The sequence below is a fragment of the Malaclemys terrapin genome, chromosome 9, assembly GCF_027887155.1.
Source record: "Malaclemys terrapin pileata isolate rMalTer1 chromosome 9, rMalTer1.hap1, whole genome shotgun sequence".
In the NCBI taxonomy this organism is placed as follows: Eukaryota; Metazoa; Chordata; order Testudines; family Emydidae; genus Malaclemys; species Malaclemys terrapin.
In genome coordinates, this window is record NC_071513.1 from 53,472,907 (window position 1) to 53,498,415 (window position 25,509).

Here is a 25,509-nt window from a genome sequence, read left to right on the forward strand (position 1 = left end):
GCCCACACTTTCCTTGACTTTCTTCTTGATGCTAACATACCTGAAGAAACCCTTCTTGTTACTCTTAACATCTCTTGCTAGCTGCAACTCCAAGTGCGATTTGGCCTTCCTGATTTCACTCTTGCATGCCTGAGCGATATTTTTATACTCTTCCCTGGTCATTTGTCCAATCTTCCACTTCTTGTAAGCTTCTTTTTTGCGTTTAAGGTCAGCAAGGATTTCACTGTTAAGCCAAGCTGGTCGCCTGCCATATTTACTATTCTTTCTACACATCGGGATGGTTTGTTTCTGCAACCGCAATAAGGATTCTTTAAAATACAGCCAGCTCTCCTGGACTCCTTTCCCCCTCATGTTATTCTCCCAGGGGATCCTGCCCATCTGTTCCCTGAGGGAGTCAAATTCTGCTTTTCTGAAGTCCAGGGTCCGTATTCTGCTGCTCTCCTTTCTTCCTTGTGTCAGGATCCTGAACTCAACCATCTCATGGTCACTGCCTCCCAGGTTCCCATCCACTTTTGCTTCCCCTACTAATTCTTCCCTGTTTGTGAGCAGCAGGTCAAGAAAAGCTCTGCCCCTAGTTGGTTCCTCCAGCACTTGCACCAGGAGGTTGTACTGGGGTTGTGCAGGAATGCTGAATTTGGCCTATGCATTTATTTTTCACTTCACACAGCCAAAATAAAACAGAGGGTGACTGGATAATAACCCTGGGTTCCACAGGGACTGCACAGCCAAGTAGACTGGGTTTCTTCTAATATTACCAATGACCTGCAGTGAGAATATACATACAAAAATACACTACCCACTTCCTTTGGGATTTCATATGATCTGAAAGGTGTGAGTGACTGACTCTTCTGCTCCCTTATATGGAGCTCCCAAGACAAAAGAGAAGGTTGTTCATCGGGGCCTTTAACTGGGTCTTCTTCAAACACCCATTACCTTAGCTCAGGAGGGTCCCTTGCTTGTGTGCAGCATGCCGCTCAACTAGAATCCAGACAGTTTCTCCTTTGTGTCATGATCTAGGGCCCTTTTCATTGCCACTGAATTCCATTAAGTTCAGTAGAGAACATCTCTGGTTTGAGGACTGCAAACTTCAGGGCTCCAACCCATAGACGGTTGACAAGTCATTTTCATGAACTGTAGCCTGACTCGAAGAGGCTGATGTCAACTCAGGTATGTGATTCGGTTTAACTCTTGATTCCCCAGTTTTGTAATATGCTGTCCATTGCATAAGAAATAATCCAAGGTAGTAATAATTTTGGAAATCCTGTCCTGTCACATTTTTCTCCCAGCGATAAACAATGAACCACTGACATTGACTTTGTTTGTTTTTTATTAAGGAAAAGCAAGAATGTTGAAGGAGATCCAAATAGTGCTCTGGTTCCTTTTTGTCTTTGTCATTTCCATTTTCTATAAACTCTCCCTGAAGTCTGGCTGCATCTTCTCTTGCATGCCTATTGCTAAGCGATTCCTGACGCCAGAGGATGTTATGAGCCAGAGCAGAAGCATCATCTTTGTGGAGATCACAGATCGCCTTGAGCCTCTTCCACTGGTTTCATGTTCTGTGGAATCTGCTGCCAGGATCTACCATGACAGACCTGTTGTTTTCTTCATGGCAGGGCTGAACAATAGCACATGGCTGGATTCAAATTCCACTTATCCAGCCTTCTCACTTTTATCTGCTATGAAGAATGTCTTCATTTTTCCTTTCCAGATGGAAACTTTGTTCCAGGAGACACCTCTGCTCGCATGGTATCATAAGGTGAGAGGAAATGTTTTTGAACAAGATTTAAAGTAGAGATGGTGGAAAATGAAGCTGTTGTCGTTTTGTTGCACCCAATATGGACCCCTTGTTTATGACAGTTTGCCATGCATTAGTCAAAATACTTATTGAAATTGTTATGGACATTTACCATTTCCTGATGACAGGAGTTATGGTAAATGGAACATTTCAATAATGATTTTGATTAACCAATTTGATAAAATATGGTTAATCACTATCTTTTCAAAAAACACACTATATTGATAAAAAATGTTGTATTTGAAAAATTTCAGTCAGCATGAATTTAAAGTGAGCTTTTACTGTTTGCAAAAGTGCTTTCAGTGCTTCTTAAAGCAATGAAAATGTCTGTGGACAAGCTCTAGAAGTAAGAGGGTTATTCAGAGGTCAATTTTGGGGGAAAAAGGCAGTGATGCTCTACCAAGCTCCACCCACGCCTCTCAGAACTGTTGTTCAGGGAGTTCACACCCTCTTGTTCCGAGTCCTTTGAGTCCTGTCTGAAAACTCAGGCAGGCATCACTGCATTAATCTGCACTTGTTTCATGTTTTCATGAGTCTATTGGCAACCATTACAGCTAAGGACTTCTTTATTTTATTTATTTTTAAATGAAAGTGGAGACTCTGGAGAATAAACAGGGAGCTGGCTGCTATACTGGTATTCCAGCCCTCCGTGCACCAGCATAACCCAAGACCTGAACTTCTCTCTCACTTTTTATCCTCTTTAGAGATTGCCAGGAGGGGCCAGTTCCAAAGCCCACTGAAATCAATTAGAATCTTTTCTATTGAATCCCATGGGCTTTGGATCAACAGTGAGTGTGTAAATTGAGATGAGACAGGGTTGTGTTTATGGAAATTACAGTTAATGATTCATATTCTCATTATTTCATAAACATTGCATGTTTCCTTGGAGTTTACTGCACCTTGGAAACACTTGTAGAATCACGCTGAATGAAACCTACATCTGCTCTTGCCTTTTTCCAGCAAAGTTTCATAGCTGAAAAAGAAAAACAGCCATTAATTTTTAAAGGGATTAAAATGAGGATAGACACTGTTGAGAGTTTTACAGAATATATAGCTAATGGGATCAGGTGTTTAGAAATTTCATAGTGAAGTCCATTGCATCTCTGTGATCCCTTTCCAACTCTGCAGGTAAATGCAGCCCAGGAAAAGTACTGGGTTCATATCAGCTCTGACGCCAGCAGACTTGCACTCATCTGGAAATACGGTGGGATCTACATGGACACAGATGTCATCTCCATGAGGCCTATTCCAGTGGCAAACTTCCTGGCGGCCGAGGCTTCCAAGGTCTCCAGCAGTGGGGTTTTTGGCTTTCCTCACCATCACTGGTTCATTTGGGATTGCATGAATGATTTTGTTCAAAACTACAATGGACGCATTTGGGGAAACCAAGGACCCATCTTAATGACGAGAAGGCTGCGAGCCTTGTGCAACCTGACCAATTTCCATAATGTGGAGGATCAAAGGTGTGGGAACATTTCCTTCTTACATCCTCAGCGTTTCTACCCTATCCCTTACCCAGCATGGAGGCAGTACTACACGGTTTGGAAGAGAAGCCCTGACTTCAACAACTCCTATGCTTTGCACCTGTGGAACTTCATGAACCAGGGACGCAAGACTGCGGTTGCAGGAAGTAACACGTTAGTGGAAAATCTGTACAAAACATACTGCCCCACCACTTATAAGGACCTTATTCAAGGCACAGAAGGCAGTGGTCATATGCAACAAAACAAGACTGAATGACTGCATCTAGCAGAATGAGGGGTTCTTTCCAGCCCTGATAGCCCTGTGTCTAAAATAAACTGTGCACAATGTGTACCTCCTCTTAATCAGTGTCTCTCAGCCATTTTCTGTCTGCAGACCACTTCGTAGGAGAGAACCTCTCAGAAACCACCTCTTTTCCCAAGTTTCCCCAGGACCTAATGAAATTTGTAGGAAGGTGGGGGTATAAATATCATGTAATCACCAATGGTAAGTATGTTTTGTCCTTTAGGGTAAAAGTTTCCAAAGCAGCTAAGTGATCTAGGAGCCTGAGTCCCACTTTCAAGTCATGTTGGCTTTGGGAGCCAAAGATCCATTGAAAATCAGTACCACCTAGGAACCCAAGGGTCAGATTTTCCAAGGTATTTGGTGCCTACAGATGCAGATAAGTGCTTTTGCAAATCCCATTAGGCATCTATCTGCATATTTAGGTGCCTAAATGCCTTTAAAAATCTGGCCTTTTAGATGCTTTTGGAAATTTTCCCCTGTCATTTGCTGTGTGCTTGTACAGCACTTTGTGCAATGAGGCCCCAAACTGGCTGAGGCCTCTTGGTGCTACTGTAATATCAATGTTCAGTAATAATGAATATAATAAGCAACAGAGGGTCCTGTGGCACCTTTGAGACTAACAGAAGTACTGGGAGCATAAGCTTTCGTGGGTCAGAACCTCACTTCTTCAGATGCAATGAATATAATGACAATCAATCGTAGCCCAAACTTTCCCCACTCAAAGTGTTCATTAGCATTGTTTATTTTTCCTCTCTTTTGCTTCAGCTATGCACATGTAAATAAAATATCTACCCCACTCCAATGACTCTGAATTTGTATTCCCCTCTTAAGCCTCCTTCAAGCTTCTGGGATGGAGTGAAGAGAAAAAGGGGTTGTGTTTATTCATTGTTTCCTATGACCCTATTCTTACAGCATTTGGGCAGCTCACTTAAATTATTGAGTTTTGTCTCCCTACAACTTGTGAGGATGGGAAGTGCTATTCTCCCCATTGTACAGCTGGAAAACCAAGGCCTGGAGATGAAGGCCTAGATCCACAAAGGAACCTTGGCACCTAAAGCCCAGTTTTAGGCACTACCGCAATCCACAAAACCCCCATTCAGCTACTGCCTAACCCTATAGATGCTGAACTCATGATTTTAAGTTCCCTTGGCACTTAAATTTCTGCCTCTAGTCACATGTGCTGCCTGCAAGGCCCAGTCTGATAGGTGTGCTCTGAGTATGCCTAACAAAATGGGCAGGGAAAGACGCCTCCTTATAACCTTTAGCCCAGTGGTTAGGGAACTCACACCAGGTGAAGGGGACGCCAGTTCAATTCCCCCCTCTGCTTGTAAGGGGAAGGACTTGTAACCTAGGCTCCACACCTCTCAGGGGACTGACCAAGCCTCTGAACTATGGGGTATTCTCATGTGAGAGTCTCTCTTGAATAAGCTTGGTCCACTTTTTATGAATAATTAAATACGCATTGGGGCAGAGAAAGCATGACCCTCAGTACATCCTCAGGCAGTTAGCCTCTGCCAGGCTGTGGCTATATTGCTATTTTTAGCATGTTAGCTCAATCAGTGGTAGCACATGTATATTTACATAATGTAAGAGACCACGGCACAGGCAGTGTGGCCAAGCAGTAACAGCCGGATTGGGATCCACACGGCAGGGACAGTAGTCAGAGGAATTGCTAGATCCAGGTTCAATAAATAAGAGTCGGGATCAAAATCAGCCAGGGTCAGAGACCAGAGAAAGCGTCAGGCTGCAGTCAGGAGTCAGCTACCTGGGGCACCCTCCAGGGTTAAATAGGGCTCGTGGCCAATCAACAGGCCACAGGGTACTGTCACTCTGGGTCACTTCCTTCAGCTCCTACTCTCCACCATGCTCCCTAGCTGTGACTTTGCATGGGCTCTGGGTGGTGATGTCCCAGGCTCTGCAGACCTGGGTCCTCATCCCTAAATTCTTACACTTGTCCTGGAAATTACACCTCCAGCTGCAGTGTAGCTACACTTTAGGAGAAGAATGACAAGATCTTTCACCATCGCCCCTTGTAATTCACCATGCTGTTCACCTCCACTCTGCGTTACAAATAAACCCTCCCCGTCTTCCATATGGTATGATTTGCAAGCCACAACAGCAGAAAGTCTTCCCAGCTTTTTAGTCTCCTGGCCTTTTATTAGGGGATTACATTTACTTAGAAAGAAATGTAAACTGGATTCTTTCCCAGTGTTAATTCAAATCCTTTCAAGCCCAGACCTCGAACAAGTCTAAATAGCAAATCTGTTTCTGCTCTGCTAGAAAGGCTGTTTAGAAATCCAAAGCCCAGGGGTTGGGAGTTTAATAACCCATCATCAAATGTTTGCCATCTGTGATATGGTGTCTTTTGTAAACACAGCCGCTAACAAGCAGACTGCAATCTGTAGCCTTTTCTATGCTCAGCAAGTTACAGTAGAATTTACTAGCAGGAGTATGTACACGTTTACACACGCACACGCGTAGTGAACCCTGAGCTCTGTTCCCTTAAATCATGGGGCCAGATTCTCCTCTCACTCACCACAGTCAATCGGGAGTAACTGCACCGAAGTCCCTACAGCTAAACCAGTGTCAAGAGGCTACACGTCAGAGGAGAGTCAAACCAAGTGTTTCCAGTTGCCAGAGCAACAGCTTGGCTTTGGAGAGCATTTTACCATTTGTTTTTCCCTGGAGAAGCCCTCTCGGGGGAGGGGGGCGGCGCAGGCAGCTTTCATCAGCACATAGGCATGGGCTGAGGTGAGCTGTATTTTTCTCCTTGTGCTGAGACAAGGGAACTGGGATTTTGCTTGAGCTCAGCACTGACAGCTGCTTTTCCTGGGTGGTTTTGAATTTCCCGGTGGGAGATGAAGGGAGGGGTGTAATGTTACAGCACAGGAAACCCTCCCTGTTTTCCACGCAGCTTTGCGTGGCCCCTCTGTGTTAGGAACCACTTTTTAACCCTCTGCATTCATCGCTCCAAGCCGACCTTTCTAGACTCTTTCCAAACTCTTCCTCTCTGGGGACAGGTAAGAATTTGCTTTTCTTGTGTCCTAGGGCTTGGATCTGCAGTCTCTCCTGGCCGGTCGAGTAATAAATACTGTATGTAAAAGTCTAGCTCGGAGGAGGGCTCTAGGCCAGTGTTTCTCAACCTTTTTGATACCAGGGACCAGCTTGCTGCTTTCCTAAACTGTGTCAGGGAGATCTCAGGGACTGCTGCCGTGCTCGGACCGATCCTTGAGAAACACTGTGTCTAGTTGGAAAGAGCTTCTGTTCGCTCTCATGCATTGGAAAAGGAAGTATTGCAGAGGTCCCGCTTGGTTAAGTATTAGCTGCTGTGTCATGTCCCCTTCCCCCTCCACTTGGCTGTGTGCTAAGTTTGCAGACGATGGGGGATTTTTTACAACCAGCCCATTAGACCTGGGATCTGCACACGGAATCCCTTCCTTGCTCCAGCAGTTAGAGAGTGTTCCTGTTGCATCCGTCCAGGAGAAAGAGAGTTTTGTGTGTGCGCCAGTGATTTCCCCAGGAAGGGAGGTCTGGAGCAGGCATGCAATAGAGGACCCTGCCAAGAAAGGAGGGGACGCCAGCACACTGCTGTCACTCACTCCGGGTCTTGGGGAGGGCTGTTAGCCTGCTAAGCTGTTTCTGAACCAGGGCCCAAATCCTGAAGTCCATCATCTGGTTCTGTAGCCAGTGGGAGATTTGCCTGAATGAGGTGAGGTCACCACCTTTGAAATGCAAACCCCCCAGCACCCTTATAGCTAGCCCACTGCAACCCCAACGGCAACTCCACAACACCCCACCTCAACAGCCATTTATAGTATCTGGAGAGAGAACACATATAGGTAAGATTGATAACATCACAAGTCTCCTCACTCTCCTGTGACTCAAATCCTCTCTCCCTCACACAATGCGCTTGTGTGTTGGTGGGCAGACAGCTGCTCTCTTTTCTACAGTTTTGATCTGTTATCACTTAAACCATGGAAGTGGGAACAGGGCAGTATCTCTAGCTGAACACAGACACTTTTACATATCCCAGTGTATTGTCAGAATAATGCAAATCTTTAGACCCACGTAAAAAAACCCAGCAGATTAAATTATTTTTCTGTCAATTGGCAAATCTATTTTAAAAAATGACCAGGCTGGTCAAATACTGGCCAGCTGATAGCCCTAGAGTGAGGATTGAGAATACAACTGCCAACATTTGGGAACTTTTTTTCCAAGGGACAAATTTTCAAATAAGCGGGGTTGGGGTAGGGATGGAGGGAGAGGCTACTGGCTCCTCTGTGTGAATGGGGTGCATTAGTCTTCCCCACAGCTCGAGTGCCTTTAAGGAGGGAAAAAAGGGCCAGCAAAATAACCAGAATGTCCCTAGAATGCTCAGATAGCGGGGGAAGATAGGAGGTGGAAATGGGAATGGAGGGGTAGGAAATAATGCTGGTGGAAGATTCGATAATAATTGATCATTCTTAACACTTACTTAGAATCATAGAATATCAGGGTTGGAAGGGACCTCAAGAGGTCATCTAGTCCAACCCCCTGCTCAAAGCAGGACCAATTCCTAACTAAATCATCCCAGCCAGGGTTTTGTCAAGCCGGGCCTTAAAAACCTCCAAGGAAGGAGACTCCACCACCTCCCTAGGTAACGCATTCCAGTGTTTCACCACCCTCCTAGTGAAATAGTTTTTCCTAATATCCAACCTGGACCTCCCCCACTGCAACTTGAGACCATTGCTATTTGTTCTGTCATCTGCCACCACTGAGAACAGCCGAGCTCCATCCTCTTTGGAACCCCGCTTCAGGTAGTTGAAGGCTGCTATCAAATCCCCCCTCATTCTTCTCTTCTGGAGACTAAACAATCCCAGTTCCCTCAGCCTCTCCTCATAAGTCATGTGCTCCAGACCCCTAATCAGTTTTGCTGCCCTCCGTTGGACTCTTTCCAATTTGTCCACATCCTTCTTGTAGTGTGGGGCCCAAAACTGGACACAGTATTCCAGATGAGGCCTCACCAATGTCGAATAAAGGGGAACGATCACGTTCCTCGATCTGCTGGCAATGCCCCTACTTATACAGCCCAAAATGCCATTAGCCTTCTTGGCAACAAGAGCACACTGTTGACTCATATCCAGCTTCTCGTCCACTGTGACCCCTAGGTCCTTTTCTGCAGAACTGCTACCTAGCCATTCGGTCCCTAGTCTGTAGCAGTGCATGGGATTCTTCTGTCCTAAGTGCAGGACTCTGCACTTGTCCCTGTTGAACCTCATCAGGTTTTTTTTGGCCCAATCCTCTAATTTGTCTAGGTCCCTCTGTATCCGATCCCTACCCTCTAGTGTATCTACCACGCCTCCTAGTTTAGTGTCATCTGCAAAGTTGCTGAGAGTGCAGTCCACACCATCCTCCAGATCATTAATAAAGATATTAAACAAAACCAGCCCCAGGACCGACCCTTGGGGTACTCCGCTTGAAACCGGCTGCCAACTAGACATGGAGCCATTGATCACTACCCGTTGAGCCCGACGATCTAGCCAGCTTTCTATGCACCTTACAGTCCATTCATCCAGCCCATACTTCTTTAACTTGGTGGCAAGAATACTGTGGGAGACCGTATCAAAAGCTTTGCCACATTAGGGCAATAAAGGGCCACTGTGGGCACAACATCTAATATTAAGAAGTCACCAAATTCCTCAAGTCTAATTTCAATCTGGAACTAATTTTTTACACCCTTTGCATGTTCAAAGTGCTTTACACACCTTAACTAAATAATCTTTATATTGTAAATTCCCTAGCGCAGGGACTGCCTTTTCCTTGTGGGTTTGTAAAGCACCTAGCACTGTGGGCTCCGAGGTGCTTTGGTAATACAAATAAGTAAGAGGAGGGGGAAGGCCCTCAGCCCCTCCAATAGCCTTCCCCTAGTTTTCTAATTGTTAAAACAAACTGTCAAACATCATATCACAATATACAACATAAATATTGTTAAATCAGAGCCTAAGAAGTTCTCAAGCAGCATTTTTCTTCCTTTGCCTTCCTGTATATTTTGATTATTACCTATGGAAATATTTTTGTTGGTTTGTATGTGTACAGTGAAATGAACATTTGCCGACATTTACCGATAAAAATCTAATCTTTCCAAACCTAGTTGTAGACTAGGGTGACCAGACGTCCCGATATTTCCTTGTTTGTCCCGCGTCCCGACCAGTGATCAGTTTATTCCCTGAAGTGACTGATTCCCCATCTCCTCACCAGCAGGACTATATTCACTCTTTCTTTCACGCTCTCTAAAATACTATAAATATATGTAATACATAGAGCATTGTGTTCTCTATAATTCTGTATTTCTGCAGCAGCCCTGTGGTTACCTTTGCTATATGTAAACAGTACAGGGCACTTTCAACACTGTTATTACCTAGGCAACCATAACAGGAGTTGATAACCCAAGGCTAGAAGTGATCCCTGCAGGTTTCTGTTTCACAGAGCGCTGCTCAGCATTCCCGTCCCCAGATCATATTGCATGTCACATTGCATGACAGTCCCGCTCTCGGCCCCCCCCCCCCCTTTGTTTGTCACAGTAACAGTGAAATAGATGTTTCACTGCAGGACACAGAAAACTGACAGCAGTTGGCTGGTTAATTTCAGCTTGTGATTAACTGTTATGAGCCAGGGCTGGGGTTTGTGGCTGTTTTTTCACAGTGCCTGGCACACTGGGGTTCTGATCTCAACTGGGGCCTCTAGACGCTACCACAGTGCAAATCCTAAACAATGAATAGCAATCATTACTTCCACAGGCCAGAAATATGGTGCATCCGGGTATTAGTCATGGGAACCTTACCATTAGGGTTGCCAACTTTCTAATTGTACAAAACTGAACACCCTTGCCCTGCCCCTTCCAAAAGTCCCCACCCTTTCTCTGAGGCCCCCCTCCCTCTGTTGCTCACTCTCCCCCACCCTCACTCACTTTCAGCGGGCTGGGGCAGGGCATTGGGGTCAGGAGGGGTTGAGGGCTCCAGCTGGGGGTGCGGGCTCTGGGGCAGGGCTGGGGATGAAGAGTTTGAGGTGCAAGAGGGGGCTCTGGGCTGGGGCCAAGGGGTTTGGAGTGGAGGAGCGGGCTCAGGGCTGGGGCAAGGGGTTGGGATGTGGGCTCTGGGAGGGAGTTTGGGTGCGTGAGGGGGTCCGACCTGGGGTAGGAGGATGGAGTGCAGGTGGGGGTGCGGGGTCTGGGAGGGAGTTAGGGTGTGGGAGGGGATTCTGACCTGGGGCAGGGGGTTCAGGGTGTGGGCTCTGGCCAGGCAGGGCTTACCTCAAGCGGCTTCCGGTCAGCGGTGCTGAAGAGCTAAGGCAGGCTTCCTGCCTGCTCTGGCTCCACACTGTTCCTGTAAGCAGCCGGCATGTCCAGCCATTCGGTGGAGGCGTGGCCAGTTGGCTCTGCGCGGTGCATGCTGCCTGCGCCCGCTGCCCCTGCAGTTCCCATTGGCCACTGTTCCCAGCCAATGGGAACTGCAGAGTCGGCACTGGAGGCGGAGGCAGCGCATGGAGCCCCCCCAATCACCCCTGCACCTAGGAGCCAGACATGCTGGCTGCTTCTGGAAGCAGCGCAGAGCCAGGGCAGGCACGGAGCCAGCCTTAGCCCCAGGACCCTGCTGACCGGACTTTTAACGGTCCGGTCAGCAGTGCTGACCCAGAGCGGCCAGGTTTCCTTTTCGACTGGGCGTTACGGTCGAAAACCAGATGCCTGGCAACCCGACTTGCCATCTCTATCCCAACAAAGTCAGGTTGCGTAGGATGGGCTTTTAAAGGGTTTTTATTCACTTCCAGAAAAGCTATGAAGTAGGAAACAAACCTATCCCATTTTCTGGTCAAATAATTCAATTGTAGACAGAAGTATGTTGCCCAGGTGCACACTGTTCCCTCTGGAGAACTACTGGGGAGATACAACTGTAACAAAAGCACGCAGGTAGCTGATTTGCAAGTTCACCATTTCCTGTGTTCCTTGGATGCAGGACAAGTGTCTCAGTGTTAGTCGCAGCCAGCCCAATTCTCGTCCTGCTGACACCAGTCCAAATGAGGGGCAACTCCATTGACGTCCATGTGGTTTCTCCTGTGTTAACTGGGTGTAGGTGAGATCAGGCTCAGGCGCGGGCTCCGGCCCAGGACATGCACACCCAGGATAGATAGATTATGCTTCAGGGGGTTCTGAGTGGGAAGAACTCTGGCCGACTTCTCTCAGCCGGGCTGTTTGTGACGCTCCCTCTCCTTGTTACCTTGTGTCATTCCGTTTTACCCCCTTGGGCACAACTCAGGAGAAACACATGGGACGGATCCATGTTGAGTTATATCAGCTGACAATGTGGCCCATGAATCTCTATTTAAGTGTGCTAGAGGCTGTGAACAAATGCTGCCTTATCTTCCTTTGTGAGTTCAGCCTGAGCAGAAGCTCAGAAAAATCTGATAGAGCTCTGCATTCATGAAATGTACCCAGATCTGCATAAACTCTCACTCCGTTTCCTGGCCCTATTCATTACTTGAATCAGACACAGGCACCCTGCACCCTCAAACAATTTCAGACAATGAAATTGTCACATGTTTATTTTAATCACCTGGAGATCTCAGGCTGGCTGCGGTATAAGTCTACAACAGGCCACCCTTAGGCAGCTAGTTACTATTGCATGTGACACACCTAGTAACACACTGTTGCTCTACACAACTCTCTTTGGTCAGTCATCTTGGTGTTCAGAGTTGATCTGAAAATATGGTATGTAACATTTTATAAATGGCAATTTTTCTAAATAACTTCTCTGTAGGAATAGAACAGCAGGTATCCCATCCCATTCAGGATGATTGTATAACACTGAGGGCAGAATTTCAGAATCCTGTAACAGATGTCCTGATTTTAATGGTTAAATACTGGTTACATTTTACAGTTTGTGGATATTAACCCTCAACAGAATTTCTAGCTACGGAGGCTAATGAGAAAGATTCCTTGAAACTATATAGAGAGGTTTACAGATTTTTAAAATATCTTTTAAGCCTGGTTATCTAACTGCTCTAATATGTATGTCTGTATTTTAGGACACAAAATGACCAAACACTGTGTCATGGAATAACTTAGATTTAAGTCAGAGCTAGGTAACATACAAAAGTGTTTTTGGCCTGTGGATGGCACAAATCAAAAATTTTGCAATATTTAAATACTGTCAATGTATCTGTTTAACATGTGGTGTTTGAAAGCAGTCAGAACTGTGTGCTACCATGAAGAACTGTGTGTGTGTGTATTGTGACAAAGTTCCTCCTCTATCTTGGTGGGTCCTGCGCTTATTGGCGGATTTTCTTGCCTCAGAGATTCACCATGTGGGTTGGGGAACAGTCCAGAGACCTTCCCCTCTGGAAGAACCCACAGTCCAGGTCAATTGGGAGGTTTGGGGGGAACCCGGGCCCGCCCTCTACTGTGGGTTCCAGCCCAGGGCCCTGTGGACTGCAGCTGTCTATAGTGCCTCCTGTAACCGCTGCATGACAGCTACAACTCTCTGGGCTACTTCCCCGTGGCCTCCTCCAAACACCTTCCTTAGTCTCACCACAGGACCTTCCTCTTGGTGTCTGATAACGCTTGTGCTCCTCAGTCCTCCAGCAGCACACCCTCTCGGTCTCAGCTCCTTGCATCTCTTGCTCCCAGCTCCTCACACTCGCCCCACAAACTGAAGTGAGCTCCTTTTTAAAGCCCAGATGCCCTGATTAGCCTGCCTTAATTGATTCTAGCAGCTTCTTCTTAATTGGCTCCAGGTTTCCTATTAGCCTGCCTGCCTTAACTGGTTCTAGCAGGTTCCTGATTACTCTAGTGCAGCCCCTGCTCTGGTCACTCAGGGAACAGAAAACTACTCATCCAGTGACCAGTATATTTGCCCTCTACCAGACTCCTGTACCCCACTGGTCTGGGTCTGTCACATATCCCTCCCCCTGCTCAACGCCAAAGGGTTGGGCAGCTTGGGACGCCAGACAGTGCACACGTGACAAGCCATCGGCGTTGTCATGACGGCTCCCTGCTCTGTGTTGCACACGGAACTGGAAAGGTTGGAGGGATAAGAACCATCTGGTCACCCATGTGTTCTTTTCCTTGTTCCGCTGCATCCATTGAAGAGGGGCATGGTCGGTCACAAGGATAAATCTGCGCCTGAGCAGGTAGTAGCGCAATGTTTCCATGGCCCATTTTACAGCGAGGCATTCTCTCTCCACCACTGCATATTTTTGTTCCCTTGGAAGGAGTTTCCGACTGAGTTATAGAATTGGGTGTTCCTCCTCCCCGACCATCTGTGATAGAACGGCCCCCAACCCTACTTCCGATGCATCCGTCTGCAGGATAAACTCCTTGGTGAAATCAGGGGCTATTAGTACGGGGTTATTGCAGAGGGCAGTCCGTAGGTCTGTGAATGCTTCCTCTGCTGCGTCAGACCATCTCACCAGATCAGGTCCACGGGCTTTCACTAGGTCTGTCAGGGGGCTTGCCCTTGTGGCAAAGTGGGGGATAAATCGTCGGTAATACCCCACCACACCTAGGAACGCCTGGACTTGTTTCTTGCGACTTGGTCAGGGCCAATTTTGGATGGCCTCTAATTTGTTCACTTGGGGCAAAGATCCCCACCAGCTCTTTGGCTATAGTTTTAGAGGCCGTGTTCCGCAGGGGAATGGCTTCTGGGTAGCGAGTAGCATAGTCCAAAACAACAAGTATATATTGGTGGCCCCGAGCTGTCTTCTCCAGGTGTCCCACTAGATCCATGGCTATTCGCTCGAAGGGGACCTCTATGATGGGAAGGGGTACTAAAGGTGCCCTCAAGTGGGGACGGGGACTGTGCAGCTGACACTCCGGGCAGGAGGCACAGTACCTCCGCACTTCTTCACGTACTCCGGGCCAGAAGAACCGTCGTAGTACTCGTGCCAGGGTCTTCTCTACCCCCAAATGCCCCCCAAAAAGATGACTATGAGCAAGACTTAATACAGCGTTCTGGTGTTTTTGAGGTACTAGGATCTGCTGTACCTTCTGCCCCTAGATTCATAGATTCTAGGACTGGAAGGGACCTCGAGAGGTCATCGAGTCCAGTCCCCTGCCCGCATGGCAGGACCAAATACTGTCTAGACCATCCCTGATAGACATTTATCTAACCTACTCTTAAATATTTCCAGAGATGGAGATTCCACAACCTCCCTAGGCAATTTATTCCAGTGTTTAACCACCCTGACAGTTAGGAACTTTTTCCTAATGTCCAACCTAGACCTCCCTTGCTGCAGTTTAAGCCCATTGCTTCTTGTTCTATCCTTAGAGGCTAAGGTGAACAAGTTTTCTCCCTCCTTCTTATGACACCTCTAAGATACCTGAAAACTGCTATCATGTCCTCTCTCAGTCTTCTCTTTTCCAAACTAAACAAACCCAATTCCGTCAGCCTTTCTTCATAGGTCATGTTCTCAAGACCTTTAATCATTCTTGTTGCTCTTCTCTGGACCCTTTCCAATTTCTCTACATCTTTCTTGAAATGCGGTGCCCAGAACTGGACACAATACTCCAGCTGAGGCCTAACCAGAGCAGAGTAGAGCGGAAGAATGACTTCTTGTGTCTTGCTCACAACACACCTGTTAATACATCCCAGAATCATGTTTGTTTTTTTTGCAACAGCATCACACTGTAGACTCATATTTAGCTTGTGGTCCACTATAACCCCTAGATCCTTTTCTGCCGTACTCCTTCCTAGACAGTCTCTTCCCATTCTGTATATGTGAAACTGATTTTTTCTTCCTAAGTGGAGCACTTTGCATTTGTCTTTGTTAAACTTCATCCTGTTTAACTCAGACCATTTCTCCAATTTGTCCAGATCATTTTGAATTATGATCCTGTCCTCCAAAGCAGTTGCAATCCCTCCCAGTTTGGTAACATCCGCAAACTTAATAAGCGTACTTTCTATGCCAATATCTAAGTTGTTAATGAAGCTATTGAACAGAGCCGGTCCCAAAACAGACCCCTGCGGAACCCCACTCGTTATGCCTTTCCAGCAGGATTGGGAACCATTAATAACAACTCTCTGAGTATGCTTATCCAGCCAGTTATGCACCCACTTTATAGTAGCCCCATCTAAATTGTATTTGCCTAGTTTATCGATAAGAATATCATGCGAGACCGTATCAAATGCCTTACTAAAGTCTAGGTATACCACATCCACAGCTTCTCCCTTATCCACAAGACTCGTTATCCTATCGAAGAAAGCTATCAGATTGGTTTGACATGATTTGTTCTTTACAAATCCATGCTGGCTGTTCCCTATCACCTTACCACCTTCCAAGTGTTTGCAGATGATTTCCTTAATTACTTGCACCATTATCTTCCCTGGCACAGAAGTTAAACTAACTGGTCTGTAGTTTCCTGGATTGTTTTTATTTCCCTTTTTATAGATGGGCACTATATTTGCCCTTTTCCAGTCTTCTGCAATCCCTGTACTGGTGCAACCCGGTATAAGAGATCCTTCTTCATTATGAAGTAGGGTCCTGGTCCCTGGGTTTTCCCTTCCATGGGTACCCCATCTATTTCAGTCACCTCCTTCCTAATGTTGTCATACCTTGGGTCTTCTGCCTGTTCCCGTCCAAAATTTCCTCTCCCGGGGCTAATCTGCCCAAGATCTAGGGGCCCAGTCTCTGTTGCCTCTACTGGTTTAGCAGCATTAGGGTGGGACTCAGACTCAGGTGCTTCTATCTCCTGCGTGGCCTCCTTTTCAGCTGCGTGGGTCCGCCTACCTACAAGAGCGACCCTCTGGCTTTGGGTCAGTATTCGGGTTCCCAAGGCCTTAGCTGCCCTTCTTTCCCTTTTTGTCTTTCTACCCTGTCTGGGAGTGGAGAACAAATCTGGGGATATTTCAGAGAAGATTGGGGGTTGACAGTCTGCTGTGGATGCCTCATCCATTTTAGGGTCCCCATCTTTCTCCAATCCCCCTACTGGGAGTAAGTCTCCAAACCCTGGGAAGTCCCTCCCTATGAGCACCAGGTATGGGAGTTTAGGGACTACACCGGCTGCTACCTCAGTAGTGTTCCCTTGGATCTCGATTTTTACTGGGATGGTGGGGTAGTAACTAACTGTCCCATGGACACATATTATCCCCGTATGTTTAGCCTGCAGCAGCTGACTACGCTTCACGAGCTTCCCTGAGATAAGCTTGATAGCACTCCCCGAATCAACCAGTGCCGTGGTCCCTACCCCATTTAGTTTCACTGGTCTGGTATACATATGTGGGGTTAGTGAGATCCCCACAAGGTGGATTAGGGAGCATGGATCTGCTCAGTGCCCCAGGTTACACTGCATAGGCTCCTCAGCACTGGGACACTGTGCAGCTATGTGTCCCCACTCCCCATAGGCATAACATCTGTATGGAGCCCTAGGCGTTCCCCGTCTCTTGGTTTGGGCAGTCTAACATCACAATCCTCTTCTCCCTCAGTGCTCCGACTCTTTGTGGCCTCTGATGGGCCTTCAGCCTCTCTCTTTTTCCACCTGGGCCCTCCTGGTGGCCCAGTCACCCGAACTCTAGGGCTTGGTGCTGCTATTTTAACCCGGGGTGCCTCTTCCTTAACTGGTCGGGTCAGCTCCCTCACTGTCCTTCGCCTCTCTACCAGGGCGACAACCTCGTCATAGGTGGAGGGTTCGTTCTGGCTTACCCGGGCACGAAGGTTTGATGGTAGTCCCCTCATGTATAGGTCGATGACCAGAACCGCTAGGATCTCTTCCGGATGCCGGGACTCTGTTTGCAACCACTTTCGTGCGAGATGGATGAGGTCATACAATTGGGACCGCGGGGTTTTGTCTTCCTGGTACCTCCAACCGTGATACTGCTGGGCCCGCACTGCTGTCATTACCCCAGATCTGGCCAGGATCTCTGCTTTCAGCTGGGGGTAATCTGCCGCAGCCTCTTCAGGCAGATCATGGTAGGCCTTCTGGGCCTCCCCACACAGGAATGGGGCAAGGATACCAGACCACTGATCTCGAGGCCAGGCCTCCCGTAGGGCTGTCCTCTCAAAGGCCATAAGGTATGCCTCTATATCATCCTCCCGTGTCATTTTCTGCAGCCAATGGCTGGCCCGTATGAGCCGCGTCCCATCATGGCTGCGATTCAGCTCTGTAAGGGACTTTACCTGGTTTACCAGTTCCCGCAACATAGCTCGGTCTTGAGCAGCCTGGTCCATCAGCAGGCGATTAGTCTCTTGCTGCAGCCGCACTGTCTCCTGTTGGGCAGCTGGCTGGACACGGGTAGCCTCCTGCTGGGCCGCCGTAGCATGTATCAGTGCCCGCACTACATCATCCATGTGGTGAAAAAAAAAACCCTCTCCCTTTTTTTTTTTTTAAATCACCCTCCTTCTTCCGCCGCACTGTGCACCCCAAGATCCCACTCCTGACACCAGTGTGACAAAGTTCCTCCTCTATCTTGGTGGATCCTGCGCTTATTGGCGGATTTTCTTGCCTCAGAGATTCACCATGTGGGTTGGGGAACAGTCCAGAGACCTTCCCCTCTGGAAGAACCCACAGTCCAGGTCAATTGGGAGGTTTGGGGGGAACCCGGGCCCGCCCTCTACTCCGGGTTCCAGCCCAGGGCCCTGTGGACTGCAGCTGTCTATAGTGCCTTCTGTAACCGCTGCATGACAGCTACAACTCCCTGGGCTACTTCCCCATGGCCTCCTCCAAACACCTTCCTTAGTCTCACCACAGGACCTTCTTCCTGGTGTCTGATAATGCTTGTGCTCCTCAGTCCTCCAGCAGCACACCCTCTCACTCTCAGCTCCTTGCGCCTCTTGCTCCCAGCTCCTCACACTCGCCCCACAAATTGAAGTGAGCTCTTTTTTAAAGCCCAGGTGCCCTGATTAGCCTGCCTTAATTGATTCTAGCAGCTTCTTCTTAATTGGCTCTAGGTGTCCTAATTAGCCTTCCTGCCTTAACTGGTTCTAGCAGGTTCCTGATTACTCTAGTGCAGCCCCTGCTCTGGTCACTCAGGGAACAGAAAACTACTCATCCAGTGACCAGTATATTTGCCCTCTATCAGACTCCTGTACCCCACTGGTCTGGGTCTGTCACAGTATATATATGTGTGTGAGAGAGACAGAACATTTAAACAGCTGTAACTGGATGGGTTTCTTTTTAAAGTATCCACTTTAAAGCATTAAAAGCTGAAAAGTACCATTCAGCAAAGTTACCATCTGTTGATTTTCCACATATCTAGTGATTGCTCGGTCTTCAATATATCAGTAGCTGACATGTATTTCCCTGCAGAATTTAACAAAATAAACCGATACCATTTCCTCACAGAGAATCATTTTCTAATAGTCTCTTCTATTTACATAGGCTATTGTTTATATGGATATGTGCGTCTCTATGCATGTGTATGCGTCTATGTATACAGTGTAGTTATAGCCATATGTTATTGGGATTCATACACTGTGGTTGCATGATATGTTTTAGGTGTGTATAGGTGTGCTGTATAGAAGTGTTTGTATGAACATTAGATATGTATTTGTAAATGTAGGTATGTGTATGCGTATAGTTGTGAGTGCTAGGGCCATTATATTAAAAAGTGATTTTCTGAAATTGGCTCCTAAATACACATTTAGGCACCTAACTAAGTTCTCTGATTTTCAAAAGGGTTGAGCACAGCAGTTTGCATTGACTTTGTATAGGCATACAAGTATGTGCAAAAACCATTGGTATGTGCATCTTCAGTATATGAGTGAGTTCTATACAGAGTTGGTAAAAACGTATTTTAATTACCACAAAAAATTGAAGAAAGTTTTCCTAAAAATAGTTTGGTTTTTCATCCCCCCCAAAATAAATAAATAAATGATTTAAAAAAGAACCATTGGAGGGGATGGTTGTGGTTTTTTTTTTTTTTTTTGACAAAAATCCAAAATATTCCAACAAAACCAGAAATTTTCTTGCACAAATTTAACAAGCCATTTTTTTGTTCTGAAAAATGTTTTGATAAAATGTTGCAGCCAGCCCTAGGATCACAGAGATTTGAATGTATGCAGATGAAAGGTAGCTTTGTGTTTGCACACAGTAGATGTTCATGCTCAGTGCAGATTTCTGTGTGTGAAGAACGATAAACATACCTACCAGCCTTTTTTCCTTATTTTCCAGCCTTTCTCCCAAAATACATACTACCCATTGCATTGGCCTGTCTTCAGAACTAAGTGGCTGGGTATGCCAGGGCACACCACCTCCATGAGCTACCCTGCTAGTGGGATTGTCTTTGGGAACATGCTGGCCAACCCAGGTGGAATTCCCGCCTTCAAATTCCAGTCCCGTCGAGACAGCGTTGACTGGAGGCGGTTCAGTGCCATAGACGTGGAACGGGTGGCTCGGGAGCTGGACGTGACCACGCTCCAAGAGAACATTGCCAGTGTCACCTTCTGTAACCTGGACTCGGAGAAGTGCCCGCACTGCCAGCAGCCCATAGACCCGGTTCTCTTAAAGGTCCTTAAGATGGCACAGCTGACCATTGAATACCTGCTGCACTCGCAGGAGTACCTGACTGCCAGCCTGGCGCTGCAGGAGGAGCAGCTGCAGGCTACCCTGGAGGAGCTGAAGCGCACCAAGCAGGAGCTGGACAAGCAGGCAGAGGAGTTGAAGGGAGTGAAGGAGGAGAGCCGGAGGCGGAAGAAGATGATTGCCACCCAACAGCTCCTCTTACAGGCTGGGACCAATAACTACCACAAGGTGAGCTCTGGGGCTGAGAACAAAAATAACTTTCCAGCATTGATTGTCCTGGAGGTGTGAGAGGAAGGAGTCTTTTCACCAGTGACCTCAGCGGCAATGGCAATTCAATCCCCAGCAGCACTAGGTAAGCGTGACCTAGACCAGGTGCTAGACAGAAAAATTCCCTGTTCAGCCCTGATCCAGCCAAGCTGAACTGGAACCTTGCGAAGAGTTCCATTGACTACTGCCCTTCTTCTAGGTAAGTGTGTGCTTAAGTGGCGGGATCATGTCCCTGGTGGCTCGGGCACTCACCCAGGATGTGGGAGACCCTGATCAAGTCCCCCCTCTGCCTGCTGAGGAGAAGGGATTTGATCAGGGATCTCCCACATCTCAGATGAGCTCCCCGAACCACTGGGCTATGGGACGTTCTGAGGTGGGTCTCCTCCAGTCTCTCCTGTTGAAGCCTCTTTCATTAAATGTCAGTTGGGCCACAGCCAGTGAGAATGACTCTCTAGCCCAGCAGTTGGAGCAGTCCCCTGAGAGGTGGCAGATGCCTGGTCAAACCCCTTCTCCCCCCCCAGGCAGCTGAACTGGGGTCTGCCACATCGGGGGTCAGGGCTCTAACTACTGGGCTAAAAAATGTAAGGGAGGAGATCCTCCTCCTTCCCCCCTTCCCCCAGGCTGTTTTGTGTGGAGTGAGGGAGGTACCTAAGATGCCCAGCTCCCGGTGAGGGGCCTCCCTGCAGCCCAGACTTAGGTGCCTAACTCCGGGAAGGGGTGTGGCTTAGGGCACACCCCTCTCCTCAGCATCTCCCATTGGCTATCTTAGACGGCTCCCTGCCTAGCGTGCTGGCTTTGTGGATCCCATTCTTAGGTGCCTCTCTCTCCCCATTTGTTGTATAAGGAGCCTAGGTGCCTCGCTCAGGCTCTGTGGATCCCAGTGTGTTCCTGTGATTTGCTAGGCACCTAAAAGTTAGGGGTTGCAATGCCGAAGCCCCTTTGTGGATCCAAGCTGAGGTGCTCAGAGTCTACGGTCCTGGGGGACATATAAATACCGATGATAGATATATGACAGGAAATGCTAGGATTCCTTTCTTTGGAAGCCAGTAGCACATTTCTTTCCTCCAGTCTTATTGTACCTACCCATTTATCCATAATTATTAAAAACAAGTGATTGCCAATAAATCACCACATCCGTCAGCTAATTTCCTTACTGCTGTGCTATGCATGTCCTACAAGCCATCGGATTTATATTCATCTATTCCAAACCGTCTCTTAGCCGCAGCTCTTCCGTCTTTATTAATGGCTTCAGCTTCACTTCCATCTTTTTCCAGTTGAAGACCAATTTTTTTTTTAAATTGCAGTACTTCAGCCATTTTTGAATCATTAATTCATCCTCCTCTTCGTTTGTTAATGAGCCTACTCTCTCCCTAGTACTTCTTTCCTCCTGAATATCTTTATAAAAGCTCTTCTTTTTGTCCTTCATCACCCTGTGGCTGATATTAACTCGTTGTGGTCTTCTATAGCCAAAAGTTTTCCCTGCAAGCCTGAGCAGTCTCTGAATCTTCTTTTTAGATTGTCTCTTCTTCTCCAACCCTACGAGAGGTTCTCTTTTGGCCTCAGAGTAAAGATGCTCTGATAATCGTGCTATGATAAGGTTCTGACTCAGCGACAAAGTGTCCTGTGGCATCTTATAGACTAACAGAAGTATTGGAGCATAAGCTTTTGTGGGTGAATACCCACTTCGTCAGATGCATGTGGTGGAAATTTCTGACTCAGTTATCCAAGTATGTTGGGAACTCTGCTTTCAACTAACAGAATGAAGTCTTTTTGTTTGGGGTGGGATGGTAGGATGGGATGGGATAATCTGACCCCTTTCACTCATTCGCTTTTTCTAATGCCCAGTGTCAGCTGTGTGACAAGGCCTTCATGAACTACTCCTACCTCCAAGCCCATGTTCAACGCAGACACACTGAGGCCAGCGAAGCTGGTGAGTATGGGGCTGAGCTTTTCTCCTTCAGCTTCTTTTTGGAAGGGTTTTAGGCCTCCTAGCTGCAGGGGATGACAAGCCTTGGAGAGGAGCAACATGGGCATGCAGCACACTGTATTGATTTTAAGACTGTCTTTCTCTGATATACTTTTGTTCTAAGTAGATCATACTTTCCTTTAAGGAAGCTGCTGGGTCACTAATTTCCACTGTCATTGCCCTGATGGGAGCAGCACTGCAGGGTCTGAGTCCAAGTCCAAGCTGCTAAGGTGATCGTAGTGCATTGCCACCCAGCATCCAGTCTGAGAGTGGGAAAAACCTATCTTCTCACCCCTCAAAAGAGGTGACAGACCCAGGGCTGGGACCTAGAGTGGGTGCTGTCAGAGAGACCAGGGGCTGTGTGAGGTACAGTGAGCCCAATAACTATGATACTCAGCATCTCTGAAAATCAAGCTGTATATTTAGGTTCATAGAAATGGATCTACGTGACTAACATTAGGCGACCATCTGCACTGCTGAAGATCCCAAATCAGTAATGAACATTTGCATCTAAAATCAGAGACAACACATTTGAAAACATAGAGATGTCTCCTTTATTCAAAAAAAAGGGGAAAAAAAAAGAAAGAAAGGAGAGACAGGGTGGCCTAGTGGCTAGAGCAATTGACTGGAACTTAGAAGATCTAGGTTCTAATCCTGGTGCTGCCACTGGCCTGCTGGGTGACCCTACGCAAGTCACTGCCCCTTCTGTGCCTCAGTTTCCCCATCTGTAAAATAGAGATGATGCTACTGATCTCCTTTGTAAAGCACTTTGCTATCTATAGAATTACTTAGTCACTTATAAAACCAGAATTCCAATGCTTCAACTTGGCAGAGAAGAGAAGTCAGAACCGGAGCCACACAGACACTATAGTCACCTGTTCCACTACCCACAAACAAGTTGCCCGAAGGAAAGAAATCACAACATTGGGTACAAAAAATTCAAGCTGAGCTCAACTCAAGGATGGCTCTCCAGCTGCTGTGATATACATTCTGTCCAGCAGAGGGTAGTTGTGTTATACATATAGCTTACACATGTGTCCATCCTTAAGCCATTTTCCCATGTATCTTATTTTAAAATTGCAGCAGCTGTTCAAAAAAACTTGCAGTGAAAAGCCAAAAATGGCTTGGCGTTTTTAATTTTGTTACAAATTTGAACATGTGCCACATTTTGCAAATGTTTTTCAATGAAAATTGAGCTCCTTTTCTGGGGCAAATGACTCAAGGACTGATCCTGAAGCTTTAAAGTCAATGAGAGTTTTGTCACTTGCTTTAATGAAAGCAGGATCAGATCCTAAACACCCCAAATAAGTCACAGCAGAAGCCTCTGGCAATTCAGGCCATCGCTCATGGTTCCACGGTTTGAATGGCCTTCCCAGAGAGACAGAAGAAGAAGCAGGTTGAGCAAATGGAGGATGAGATTCAAGAACTAAGAATGAAGCTGAAAGAGACCCATACCCAGCTGGAAATTGAGAGAGAGGCTGAGACTCAGCGCAGGGTTCAGGTATGAAAAAAAAGTGTATTTCCAAGGATTTGGGGGGGAAACGGGGGAGGGAGGGAGGAAGGAGGACATTTATTTTACTTAGGGTGACCAGACAGCAAGTGTGAAAAATCGGGACAGGAGGTGGGGGATAATAGGAGCCTATATAAGAAAAAGCCCCAAATATTGGGACTGTCCCTATAAAATCGGGACATCTGGTCACCCTAATTTTACTTTGACCTGAAACAAAATGAAAAACTCAGTGAACATTTTCCAACATCAAGGAAAAGTCTAATTTCTTTTGAAATTGTTCACAGAAAATCTGCAATGAAAGGCAAAACTGCATGACAGTAACAAAATTTTTGATATATCCTAAAAGTAACATTCCTTTAAAAACAAACAAACTTTCATATAAATGTAGGCCTAGTCTACACTAGAAAAGGTTTTCTGGTGTAACGATACGGGTATATACAGTCAGTGCTATACCAGCAAACCCTCCTGCTGGAGATGCAGCTATTACTGCCAAAGAGTGCTTTTGCTGGTATCGCTTATAGTAGTTCCCCAAACTGAATAAGCCATGCTGACAAATGGTCTTTTTGCCAGTATAACTTCAGTTACACTAGGGTTTCTTCCACTATCAAAATGTCATTAAGTCATAGCCCTGACTGATAATATTATACCAGCAAACGTTTCCACCGTAGACCTGACTTTAGCCCAAGGCTGTCTCCACACATGTTTTTTGCAGTGGTGTAACTAAGGATATGTCTACACTGCAATCACAGGGTGTGGCTGCAGCTGGTTGTAGATATATCTGAGCTAGTTCTCATCTAGCTAGCTAGGGTACCAGAGCAGTGACGCTGTGGCAGCCTGGGCTGTACTAGCCAACTTGGAATTCTGGGTAATTCACAGTGTTCTCATAAAACAAACTAGGGAAAGCAACCTAGATGGAGCTACTATATGGTGGGTGCATAACTGGTTGGAAAACCATTCCCAGAGAGTAGTTATCAGTCATTCAAAGTCAGTCTGGAAGGGCATAACAAGTGGGGTCCTGCAGGGATTAGTTCTGGGTCCTGTTCTGTTCAATATCTTCATCAGTGATTTGGATAATGGCACAGAGATTACACTTCTAAAGTTTGTGCACGATACCAAGCTGGGAGGGGTCACAAGTGCTTTGGAGGATAGGATTAAAATTCAATATAATCAGGCCAAACTGGAGAAATGGTCTGAAGTAAACAAGATTAAATTCAATAAGGACAGATACAAAGTACTCCACTTAGGACCGAACAATCAGTTGCACACATACAAAACAAAATGACTGCTTAGGAAGGAGTACTACGGAAAGGGATCTGGGGGTCATAGTGGATCACAAATTAAATATGAGTCAACAGTATAATACTGTTGCAAAAAACCACAAACATCATTCTGGGATGTATTAGCAGGAGTGTTGTAAGCAAGATACGAGAAGTAATTCTTCCACTCTACTTCATGCTGATTAGGCCTCAACTGGAGTATAGTGTCCAGTTCTGGATGACACATTTCAGGAAAGATATGGACAAATAGGAGGAAGTCCAGAGAAGAGCAACAAAAATGATTAAAGGTCTAGAAAACATGACCTATGAGGAAAGATTGAAAAAATTGGGTTTGTTTAGTCTGGAGAACACTGATAGGGGACATGATAACAGTTTTCAAGTACATAAAAGGTTGTTACAAAGAGGAGGGAGAAAAATTGTTCTCCTTAACTACTGAGGACA

General features: G+C 46.6%; 2 protein-coding genes across 2 annotated transcripts in view; both read left to right on the plus strand.

Annotated features, from left to right (window-relative positions):
* The first annotated feature begins 1,345 nt into the window (after positions 1 to 1,345).
* Positions 1,346 to 3,535, plus strand: LOC128843179 (alpha-1,4-N-acetylglucosaminyltransferase-like). The gene is made up of 2 exons (XM_054039778.1): positions 1,346 to 1,756; positions 2,924 to 3,535. Exons 1-2 carry the CDS (start codon positions 1,346 to 1,348, stop codon positions 3,533 to 3,535), a joined length of 1,023 nt encoding a protein of 340 aa, XP_053895753.1.
* A 2,967-nt stretch (positions 3,536 to 6,502) lies between these two features.
* The window catches only part of DZIP1L (DAZ interacting zinc finger protein 1 like), a 51,058-nt gene continuing 32,051 nt past the window's right edge, over positions 6,503 to 25,509 (plus strand). Inside the window, exons 1-4 of the mRNA XM_054040915.1 lie at positions 6,503 to 6,582; positions 19,698 to 20,276; positions 22,161 to 22,245; positions 23,658 to 23,782. Of these exons, the coding sequence (XP_053896890.1) occupies positions 19,761 to 20,276; positions 22,161 to 22,245; positions 23,658 to 23,782 (726 nt within the window). The 5' untranslated portion in view covers positions 6,503 to 6,582; positions 19,698 to 19,760. The remainder of the gene's footprint in view (positions 6,583 to 19,697; positions 20,277 to 22,160; positions 22,246 to 23,657; positions 23,783 to 25,509) is intronic.